The sequence below is a fragment of the Theropithecus gelada genome, chromosome 18 (genome assembly GCF_003255815.1).
Source record: "Theropithecus gelada isolate Dixy chromosome 18, Tgel_1.0, whole genome shotgun sequence".
NCBI classification, from domain to species: Eukaryota; Metazoa; Chordata; class Mammalia; order Primates; family Cercopithecidae; genus Theropithecus; species Theropithecus gelada.
The window spans coordinates 1,285,485-1,297,789 of record NC_037686.1 but is presented as its reverse complement, the minus strand read 5'-3'; the positions used below and the strand labels follow the sequence as shown (position 1 = coordinate 1,297,789).

Below are 12,305 nucleotides of genomic sequence, written 5' to 3'. Positions count from 1 at the left end.
CAAGGGGTCCTTCTGCCTCAGCCTCCCAAGTGGTTGGGATTCCAGGCACATGCCACTGAGCCTGGCTTGCTCAACTAATTTTAAGCAGTTATAATTATGTTCCCTATATGCTAGCGTGATAGGTAATCAATTGCAGTGCAGGCTATTACTACTGCTGTTTTTTGTGTGTTTTTTGTTTTTGAGACAGGGTCTTGCTCTGTTACCCAGGCTGGAGTGCAGTGGCACAATCATGGCTTACTGTGGTCTTGACCTCCTATGCTCAAGTGATCCTTCTACCTCAGCCTCCTGAGTAGCTGGGACAACAGGTGTGTGCCACTGCACACAGCTAATTTTTTTTTCCTTTAATTTCTTTGTAGAGACAGGGTCTCTCTATGTTGCCCAGGCTGGTTTTGAATTCCTGGACCCAAGCAATCTTCCCATCCTGGTCTTCCGAAGTGCTGGGATTACAGGTGTGAGCCACCTCCCAAAGTGCTGTGAACATCCCACTTTACTGTTTTTAAAACTAACATTTTTTAGTAACCCACCATAACCTTCTTAGATTGTTATTATCTTCATTTTATAACTGAGAAAATAAAGGCCCTGGGAGGCTGATGAGCTCCCTCAGAGACGTGTGGCTGCTAAATTGTGGAGCCAGTGTTCAAGTCCAGGTTCATATGGTCCAAGGTCTTTCTACTCTACCATGACCTACCATCCTACCATGACCACTCTGCCTGGGTGACACAGTGAGACTGTCTCAAAAACAAAAAGAATATAATTTACAGCTGGGCTTCATCTTTAGAATAAAGCGCTCAGAGGAAAAACCACCTAGGAAAGCTGAGTTCTAGAGATGACTCAACCCTAGAGTAGAATAATTCATTATGGTATCTACAATCTAGAGAACTATGTCGAATTACATACTGGATTTAAAGGAGGTCTGGATCTGATGAAGTCGAGGATGATTTCATGAGCACTCTTTTTTAACCGAGGGGGAATATCACCATTCACCTAAAAGGAGACAAAAAGTAGAAGATTCATGTGACTATCTAAGACTCTCATGAATTTCTGGGTATAGCTGTTATCTCAAGTATGCCACAAAATTAGTGAAGTGTAATTATCAAGGATACATTTCAAATCAATAAAGTGGGGAGTAAATGGCTGAGTGATTCAGAGGAAAAACTGTGAAATTGAAGAAAATCCAAGTTTACCTTAATTCTATCACTTTGGGAAATTTCAACAAAAAGTTTCTAAAATTATGAATGTAAATGGAATAAATAATACTTGAACTTATTAAGTATTTTATGATTAAAAAAAATTTTACCTCTTATTTTCCTCCTTGTAAAAAATGTAGGTAGGCCGGGCACAGTGGCTCATGCCTGTAATCCCAACACTTTGGGAGGCCAAGGCAGGTGGATCGCCTGAGGTTGGGAGTTTGAGACCAGCCTGGCCAACATGGTGAAACCTTGTCTCTACCAAAAATACAAAAATTAGCTGGGCGTGGTAGCAGGCACCTGTAATCCCAGCTACTTGGGAAGCTGAGGCAGGAGAATAGCTTGAACCCAGGAGGTGGAGGTTGCTGTGAGCCGAGATTGCGCTATTGCGCTCTAGCCTAGGCAACAGAGCGAGACTCGTCTCAAAAAAACAAAAACAAAACAAAACAAAAACAACAAACAACAACAACAAAAAACCCCACAAAAACCTAGGTAATAGAAAAAAACCAGGGATAAGATTCACACTTTGTAAACGAAACTCAAGTGCACAGCAGAGGACATCTGTCTGCATCCACACAACTTCTAAGTAAAGGGCTATTGTGGAGGACCAGTCTGACTCTGACTGTACTCGAATGTCCTCTCTTTTTAAAGCAATGTGTTAAAAACAATTTTTTAGATTTTTTTTTTAAACACAGAAAACCACAAGAAGTAACAACTTAAATTCCCATTCTGACCACTTAGAAGGCACAGTCATGACCAGTTTGTCCTATTTGTTTGCTGGTCTTGTTTGAACAAAATAGAACCTCAATGGTCACTCCCATGCCCAGTTCCTTCCCCAGATGTGACCACCATATTGAGTTCAGAGTGTGTGGCAAGCCTGCTGGGGCCTACTCAACATCCACTCTCCTCTTCCTCCCTGTGCTGGTCCTCCCTCTCCCCCAGCCCTGAATGAGGGCAAGACGGCCCAGAGCAAGCTTCAGGAATAACTGCTGCTGCTTGAGCCAAGCCAGGCATATGACTGCTAGTTTAACGAGGGTGACTGAGAAGTAGAACAAGTGGCCTAACATGGCACCACCCACTACTTGTGGATCTCATATTATGTAGATTAAAAAGAAACCCTTATTTTATAAAACAATTTAATCAGGCTTTTATATTACTCACTAGTCTACTCCTGAATAACATGTATCTTTCTGGCTAATTTTCACATGCTTTCTTTGTATCCTAAGAGCAGGAATGAGAATGGATTAACCGAGGCCAAGGCTATATGTTCCATTCCCAAAACAAGCATATTAACTGTAGTCTCCTCGGTAGTCAGAAGCTGTATCCTGGGTCCCAGTTACAGATGTGGGACAATGCTCCTGAGGAAGGCAGCAGGCCATTATGGACCTAAGTCAGTACGGGTGGAGGAAGCTCCCTTATCCAAATGCTTGGGACCAGAGTGTTTCAGATTTTTGAATATTTACATTATACTTATCAAAAAATCTGAAATGTTCCAATGAGAATGTCTTTTGAGTATCATACTGGCCCCCAGAAAGTTTGCTGGAGCACTTCAGATATTCAGGTTTGTGATGCTAAACCTGTATAAGGAGAAGTGGTTGTGTGAAAACCATTCTGCTGCTGGCTCAGTCAAATTATTTTCCTATAAGAAAACAAGCTCTCTGAAGTGAAATGAGAAATGATTCCTGGATGAACACAAATAGTAGATGCTTAAGTAAATAAGATCAGTTATAGAAACTTGGTATTATTTTTGAGCAACAATGCCTGAAACAAATAAAAAGCTTTTTTGTATTTTACTCAGTAGAGACAGGGTTTCACAAAGTCGGCCAGGCTGGTCCTGACCTCAGGTGATCTGCTCACCTCAGCCTCCCAAAGTGCTGGGATTTCAGGCGTGCGTCAGGGCGCCCGGCCCAACAAAAAAATTCTAATACATAAAATGATCTCCTTTGAAAAATTTAAAATGTCTACCCTGTACTCAATCTTGTTTCTGAAATAATTTTCTTTTTTTGCGACACGGCCTTGTTCTATCACTCGGGTTGGAGTGCAGTGGCGTGATCACAGCTGTCTTGACCTCCCAGGTTCAAGTGATCCCTCCACCTCAGCCTCCTGAGTAGCTGTGACTACAGGTGTGAACCACCATCCCCAGCTAGTTTTTAATTATTTGTAGAGATGGGGGTCTATGTTGCCTAGGCTGGCCTTGAATGTTTAGGCTCAAGCGATCCCAGCACTTGGCCTCCCAGTGTTGGGATTATTGGTGTGAGCGACTGCACCCTGCCTATTTATTTATTTATTTATTTATTTATTTATTTATTTATATGGAGATGGGGTCTCACTAAGTTGCCCGGGCTACTCTCAAACTCCTGGGCTCAAGCAATCTTCCTACCTTGGCCTCCCACAAAGTGTTGGATTGCAGGCATGAGTCATTGTGTCTGGCCTTTTATTTTTATCTTAAATGAAACAGAACCATTAATGATGGCATAAGACCACAGCTAATAATCTACAAAACCAACTTACAGTTTAGTGATTGATATTGGTCCCTTAATGAAATTTCAAGAAGTGTGAGGTTAGGGCCAAACATTCTTCTTTGTATGTTGATACCTAGTTGTCCCAATATCAATTGGTGAAAAGACCTATTCTTTCTCTATTTAACGGTCTCAGCACCCTTGTTGTAAATGGATTGAACATAGGTGTATGAGTTTGTTTTTGTACTCTGAATTCTGTTTTTATATCCTACACTGTTTTGACTACTACAGCTTTGTTGTAAGTTATAAAATGGGGATGTGCAAGCCCACCAACTTTTTCTTTTTCAAGATTGTTTTGATTATTTGGAATTCCTTGAGATTCTGTAAGAATTTTAGAATCAATTTTTCCATTTCTGTCAAAAAAAAAATTGTCATTGGAATTCTGACAGAGAATAATGTTTGACCCTTACCTCACACCATATATATAAATTAACTAAAAAAACTGATCAAAGACCTAAATATAAGAGCTAAAACTATTTATAAGTGTCTCAGGTTAGAACATAAGGGAAAATCTTCATGAACTGAATTTGGTAATGAATTCTTAGATATGACACCAAAATCACAAGCAACAGAAGGAAAAATAGATAAATTGTATTTCAGCAAAATTAAAACTTTTTGTGCATCAAAGGATACTATCAAGAGAGTGAAAAGACAGTCTACAGAATGGGTGTTTTTCTATACTTGCAAATTATGTATCTGTCAGGGGTCCACTATCCAGAATATATAAAGAACTCTTAAAACTTAACAGCAAAAATACAAACAATCCAATTAAAAAATGAGTACAACACAGCCTTATAAAAAGAATGAAATCATGTCCCTTGCAGCAACATGGATGGAGCTGAAGGCCATTATCCTAAGTGAGCTAATTTAGAAACAGAAAACCAAATACTGCATGTTCTCACTTATAAGTGGAAGCTAATAACGGGTACATAGGGACGCAAAGATGGAAATAGTAGACACTGGAGAACTCCAAAAGTGGGGAGGTTGGGAGGGGGGTCAGGGTTGAAAAGTTACCTATCATGTACAATGTTCACTACTTAGGTGATGGGTACGCTAGAAACCCAATCTCCACCAGCATGCAATATACCTATGTAACAAACAGGCACATGCACACCCAAATCTAAATTAAAATTTTAAAAAATGAATTCAAAATCTGAACAGACATTTCTCCAAAGATATACAAATGGTCCACAAGCACATGAAAACATGTATGACATTGTAAGTCATCAGGGAAATGCAAATCAAAACCACAATGAGATATCGTATCACACTGTTAGGGGAGTCATAATTAAAAACAAAATGAACAATAGCAAGTGTTGGCAAGGATGGGAGAAAGTGGGCCCCTCATACATTGCTAGTGGGAATATTAATTGGTACAATTGCTGTGGAACACAGTTTGGTAGTTTCTCAATAAGCCAAACATAGAATTACTATATGATCCAGTCACTCTATTCCCAGGTACGTACTCCAGATAACTGAAAACAGGTATTCAAACAAAAATGTGTACATTACTATACACTGCAGCACTACTCATGCTAGTGAAAATGAAAGAATCCAATTGGAAAGAACCCAAATGTCCATTTGGGTCATGAATAAACAAAATATGATACATCTGTACAGCCATAAGAAGGAGTAAAGTACCTCGCTGGGCATGGTGGCTCACGCCTGTAATCCCAGCACTTTGGGAGGCCAAGAAGGGCAGATCACCTGAGGTCAGGAGTTCAAGACCAGCCTGACCAACGTGGAGAAACCCCATCTCTACTAAAAATACAAAATTAGCTGGGTGTGGTGGTGCATGCCTGTAATCCCAGCTACTTGGGAGGTGGAGGCAGGAGAATGGCTTGAACCCGGGAGGCGGAGGTTGCAGTGAGCTGAGGATTGCGCCATTGCACTCCAGCCTGGGCAACAAGAGTGAAACTCCATCTAAAAAAAAAAAAAAAAAAAAGAAGAAGGAGCAAAGTACCTCAGCATGCTGTGATATGAATGACCCGGCGTGATGGCAGGCACCTGTAATCCCAGCTACTCAGGAGGCTGAGGCAGCAGAATGACTTGAACCCGGGAGGCGGAGGTTGCAGTGAGCAGAGATCACGCCATTGCACTCCAGCCTGGGCGACAGAGGGAGACTCCGTCTCAAAAAAAAGAAAATGCCCTGTGTGTTCCTCCAGATGCTATCTTTCATCTTCTTTTAAACACTGCTTAAAATAAACTTGCCGGGCACGGTGGCTCAAGCCTGTAATCCCAGCACTTTGGGAGGCCGAGACGGGCGGATCACGAGGTCAGGAGATCGAGCCCATCCTGCCTAACGCGGTGAAACCCTGTCTCTACTAAAAAATACAAAAAACTAGCCGGGCGAGGTGGCGGGCGCCTGTAGTCCCAGCTACTCGGGAGGCTGAGGCAGGAGAATGGCGTGAACCCAGGAGGCGGAGCTTGCAGTGAGCTGAGATCCGGCCACCGCACTCCAGCCTGGGCGACACAGCGAGACTCCGTCTCAAAAAAAAAAAAAACAAAAAATGAAACTCATACTGTTTGCTCCCTGTCACCATTGCTTCACCTACTACCATAAAACGTGGTTTCTCTTACTTTAATAAACGGATCAAACAATTTCTATGTTGCTAAATCTGTTAACCATTTCACAGCGCTCATCCGACCTCTCTGAAACACCACCTGCTCTTTGCAGCTGCGCCTCCACCTCCCCTGTCTTTCCAGCCTTCTCTCTGGCTATGCCTTGTCCGTCGTTATTCCGCCAGATTCCCCTACTTCAGGTCCAAGGCCGCACGGGTTCTGTCCTGAGTCATCTTTTCTTCTCACCTTTCCAGTTTCCTGCATTCTGTTCTGTCCTCTAATGATGGCAAGTTGTTTTTGCTGTTCTCATGTTTCCTGGTCTTTGTGTATGTTGGGGTATTTTTTCCCCCTACTTAGTTGCTTCCCTACAGGTTATCAGTGGCTCCCAAAATACTGGAAGCTTTGAGAGAACAGAGACTGTAATACGTCCTTCCAGAGTCAGAATAAGGTCTAGCACATAAAAAGTCCTTAACAAATATTTTTTAAATTAAAATAAAATTAACAAATACAAACAGCTAGCATAGATTTTTAAATGTTTAAAAGCATGAAATAAATGTAGATGTTAAAAATGAAAGAATGTTTTCTTTCAGTCAAATTGGTCAGCCACAAAGGACACCCATTTGTATAAGGATGTGATGCAATGGGCAAAACTTTCTGTTATAAATAATCATCATCACAGTATTTCTGAGGGCAACTGGGGAATATGTACAGAGCACAGAGCACTGGGGTCAGAGAGAATGAGGCTGAGCCTCAGCTATGCCTTGTAACCAGCTGTCTGAACTTGGAAAGTTACTACTGAGCATCTTTAAATTTCAGTTTCCTCATCTGTAAAGTAAATCAGATTTGATATTTAGTTGAAATGTTTAGCTTATTAAAATTAACGAGCCGCTCAAATAGCCACTTAACTATCAAACCAAGTGACATGGCTGGGCATGGTGGCTCACGCCTATAATCCCAGCACTTTGGGAGGCCGAGGTCAGCAGATCACCTAAGGTCAGGAGTTTGAGACCAGCCTGGGCAACATGGTGAAGTCCCGTCTCTACTAAAAATACAAAAATTAGCCAGGCATGGTTGTACGCGCCTGTAATCCCAGCTACTTGGGAGGCTGAGGCACGAGAATCACTTGAACCTGGGAGGCGGAGGTTGCAGTGAGCCAAGGTCATGCCACCGCACTTCAGCCTGGGCAAAAAGAGTGAGACTGTCTCAAAAATAAAAAACAAAAAACAAAGTGATGTTTCACAAGAACCTTCTGACATAAAATAACTTTGATTAAATTTCCTCAAAAATGTGGACAGAATTCATTAATCCATCCCGTAACTATTTATTGAGCAAGGTATTCAGTATTTGGTTGCATGTCAGGCCCATGTTCTTGTCAAAGGGGATAAACAGTGAGAATAACTAAGTTCTTGTCTTTGTGAGGGAGACAGACAATAAATCTGGAAATATATGGCAATGTCAGCTAGTGAAACATGAGAGTAAAGAGATGGAGAAGACTTTTCTAATGAGGGAGAACTTGAGCACAGGCCTGAAAAGTAAAGAGGCAAATTATGCGGCTATGTGGGAGAGGAGATTTCCTGAGAGAAGGAATATCCAAGGCAAAGGCTCTGTTACAGGAGCACACTAGGCACTGCGGAGACACTGGCAGAGATCAGGGCGGCGAACAAGAAGGACCCTGCAGGGAAGCACAGCAGCAGATGAGGCCTGAGAGGCAACCTGGACCCAGCCGTGTGGGCTGTGCCGGCCCCGGGAAGCACAGCAGCAGATGAGGCCTGAGAGGCAACCTGGACCCAGCCGTGTGGGCTGTGCCGGCCCCGGTAAGGACATGGAATTTCTTCCAAGTGTGATGAAAAGCCAGTGGAAGGTTCTGAGCAGAGCAACGACATGACCACATTTTTTACTTAAGAAGCCTACTTGGTTGTTTTTGGGAAAAACAGATTGAAAGGGGCAAGGGTGAAAGCAGGAAGGCCACTTAGAGGTTACTGTCATAGTCTGATGAGAGATGATGGTGGCGTGGAATAGAAGATATTTTGGCCACGTGCCATGGCTCATGCCTATAATCCCAGCACTTTGGGAGGCGGAGGCAGGTGGATCACTTGAGCTCAGTCAGGAATTTGAGACCAGCTTGGGCAACATGGCGAAACTCTGTCTCTACAAAAAATACAAAAAACACTAGCTGGGCGTGGTGGCGCACACCTGTGGTCCCAGCTACTCAGGAGGCTGAGGTGGGAGGATCACTGGAACCTGGGAAGTTGAGGCTACAATGAAGCTGTGATCGTGCCACTGCACTTTAGCCTGGGTGACAGAGCAAGACCCTGTCTCAAAAAAAAGAAAATCTCTCAAGGGGAGATGGAGGGAAGTGGTCAGAATCAGGGTATATTTTAAAGGGAGAGTTGTCAGAATTTGCTAATGAACTAGATGTTCCACATCTAGGAACTTAAGGATTTCATGGTGGACATTTAAAAAGATTTACATACAAGGATACCCAAGATATGTTGCTTATAAAGGGATACAAGGTCATTTGTTTAATAAACTCCAGAATAGCCATAAGCTAGAAAAGAGACAGCCATTTAGAAATAATGTTGAATATATAATAACATGAAAAAAATAATCACGATATGTTAAGCAAAACAACCAGTAATAAAACAAAACATTCTATATTAACTCAGTATGCCCAAATAAAGTGCATAGAAACAAGGCTAAAGGTTATTGATCAACATGTTAACAAAATTTCTGTCTGGGTTATGGAATTATATGTTTGTAACTTTCCTTCTTTAAGCTTAATGTGCTTTCCAAATTTTCTACAACGATCATGTATTACTTGTATAAAAATAAATAATTTTTAAAATTTAATATTAAAATTATTTTCAACAAATGCAATTACGGATGAATAACTATTTGAGTCCATTAATAGTTTTTTGTTTTTCTTTTTTGTGAGAGGATCTCACTCTGTCACCCAGGCGGAGTGTAGTGGCTCAATCTTGGGTCACTGCAACCTCCACCTCCTGGGTTCCAGCAATTCTCCTGCCTCAGCCTCCCTAGTAGATGGAACTACAGGCGTGCACCACCACGCCCAACTAATTTTTGTATTTTTTGGTAGAGACGGGGATTCACCATGTTGGTCAGGCTGGTCTAACTCCTGGCCTCAGGTGATCCACCCCCCTCAACCTCCCAAAATGCTGGGATTACAGGAGTAAGGCACCACGCCCCGCCTCACAGTTTGGTTACTTACCATCACTTTTCGCAAGGTGTATCTTTTGCAGCGAATGTCATCCATTAGCATCTCATAAGGGGTGAGCTGATATTCAATGGGCAAAGGGTTGTACTGCCGCTCTTGGACCTTCTTGAGTTTTACCCCATTCCTCAAATCCCTCATCACCTGTACCCAGAATCGTGCCTGAAAGAACCAAGGATAGAGAGACATCAATGAATAAAAGTACTAGTTTCTTCTAAACAGTTAGTCATACAGAATAAATGAAGAGCCTGGATTACAAAACAACGAGTAAACCAACCAAAAACTATTTTAAAAATTAGATTTTGGTTACTAAAAGATGGGTGGAAAGAAAGTAGAGAATCCACAGGCTCCCCCTGCCGAGGCACATGGCTTTAAACCTAAGCTCCACCACTGTGGTAGGCTTCATTAAGGGCTCAGGTTCTTCATGCTTTCCTGCGTCTATGCCGTTATGTGACTCTGCTCACTAAAGGAGACTACATTTCCCACACCCTGACTTTGGGTTTGGCTATATGATTTGCTTGGCCACTGGAACAGTGGTGGGTGTGATAAGACCAAGGGCTTCAAAAGGGTATGTACAATGGGCTTGTCCCTTGTGTTTCTATTGTGGCCATGAGAATGTCAAGCCTGGGTTAGCCTGTGGTCCCAGGATAAAGATGAGATACCTGTTAAGTGGAGCTACCACAGAGGATCTGGAGACCCATGAGCTAGTAAGTGCTTTTGCTTTATGCAGCTGTGATTTTGTAGTGGTTAGTTACACAGTATTACTGTGACCACAGCTGACTGACAGACAGCCACTTGCCAGCTATTGGACATGGAGCAAGTTGCTGCACCTTTCTGAGCCATAGTTTCCTTATCAATAAAAGAAGTGGTACTTTTATTACTTGTTGAGAATATCAGAATCAGTGGATGGTGCTCTGTACATAGAAAATACTAAAAAAGGCTGGGTGCAATGGGTCACACCTGTAATCCCAGCACTTTGGGAGGCCAAGGCAGGTGGATCACCTGAGGTCAGGAGTTCGAGACCGGCCTGACCAATATGGTGAAACTCCGTCTCTACTAAAAGTACAAAAATTAGCTGGGTGTGGTGGTGTGTGCCTATAATCGCAGCCACTCAGGAGGCTGAGGCAGGAGAATTGCCTGAACCCAGGAAGTAGAGGTTGCAGTGAGCCCAGATCGCACCACTGCACTCCAGCCTGGGCAACAGAGTGAGACTCTGTCTCAAATAAATAAGTAAATAAATAAAATAAAAAACATAAAATAATACAAAATCTATTTATATTTATCTTACTATACTTTAAGTCTTTTGTTCTCCTGCCTATAATGTGCCAAAGTCTCTACTTGAGTGAAGTCCATCACAATATTTAGCTAAAAACCTGTAACTTGTTAAAATTAACAAGTGACATGGCTGAGCGCAGTGGCTCATACCTATAATCCCAGCACTTTGGGAGGCTGAGGCGGGCTGATCATGAGGTCAGGAGATTAAGACCATCCTGGCTAACACGGTGAAACCCTGTCTCTACTAAAAATACAAAAAATTAGCCAGGCGTAGTGGCATGTGCCTGTAGTCCCAGCTACTCAGAAGGCTGAGGCAGAAGAATCGCTTGAACCTGGCAGGAGGAGGTTGTAGTGAGCCGAGATGGCGCCACTGCACTCCAGCCTGACGACAGAGTGAGATTCCATCTCAAAAAAAAAAAAAAAAAAAAAAAAATTCACATAATAGTTACTTAAATCTATTTACTGTAAAATCAAGTGAAATATTTCATAAGAATCTTCTATGTAAAATAACTGATTAAATTTCTCAAAACATCCTCAATAACGATTCATAATTAAAAAAAAAAAAAAAGTTGGGTTTAGACAATGAGAAGCTACCAAAAAATATAAAAAGCATACCATTTCCCATCCTCTTGTTCCAAAAAGGATTTCAGGTACTTATGGTGTACCATTAGACACCTCCTAAAATATTCATATTTACAAAGATTCTTAGATTCTGCCATTAAAGATGTTCTAAAATAATATCCCTAAAATATCCGTATTTCTCTCTTGGGAATGCTTTTGTCCCAACTTCCACACTTCTCTTATTCATTCCTTTAAGATGCAGTCCAAATATCGTCTCATCTTTTAAAAGTCTCCCTTCGGGCTTTAAATTAGGGGACAGGGGACAGTTACCCACATTACAAGCTTTTGCTATAATTTATAAAAGGATTCAAACACACTTTGTTCTTTTTGTTTTTTGTTTTGAGATGGAGTCTTGCTCTTGTCGCCCCATGTTGGAGTGCAGTGGTGTGATCTTGGCTCACTGTAATTTATGCCTCCCGGGTTCAAGGGATTCTCTTGCCTCAGTCTCCTGAGTAGCTGGGATTACAGGTGCCCGCCACTACACCAAGCTAATTTTTTGTATTTTCAGTAGACACAGGTTTCGTCATGTTGGCCAGGCTGGTGTTGAACTCCTGACCTCAAGTGATTCACCCACCTTGGCCTCCCAAAGTGCTGAGATTACAGGCATGAGGCACTATGCCTGGCCCATACTTTGTTATATAGTCGGTTTTGTGTGTATAATTGTTTAGTTAAAAAATCTTACGTACTACTTTTCAGAAATTAAAGTCGCAGTTATTATATAAAATAACAGACAACTGTCATCATATGCATTCCTGGAGATTATCATTTATCCCTTATCCCATTAGGAAGATTCTGAAACTAGAATCTGCTACTAAAGACATTCTAATTCTCTCTCAATGCTGCTCTTTTCATTCTAATCTTTCTAGGTAATTCACTTAGTGGTCTTTTTTTTTTTTTTTTTTTTTTTTT

General features: G+C 41.7%; 1 protein-coding gene across 2 annotated transcripts in view; it reads right to left on the bottom strand.

Moving 5' to 3' along the window:
* Positions 1 to 12,305, bottom strand: part of SPIRE1 (spire type actin nucleation factor 1) — a 188,405-nt gene that overhangs the window by 42,854 nt on the left and 133,246 nt on the right. For both annotated transcript variants that reach the window (XM_025365010.1, XM_025365012.1), the window contains exons 6-7: positions 9,498 to 9,662; positions 898 to 984 (exon numbers count right to left, since the gene is read on the bottom strand). In XM_025365010.1, the coding sequence (XP_025220795.1) occupies positions 898 to 984; positions 9,498 to 9,662 (252 nt within the window). The remainder of the gene's footprint in view (positions 1 to 897; positions 985 to 9,497; positions 9,663 to 12,305) is intronic.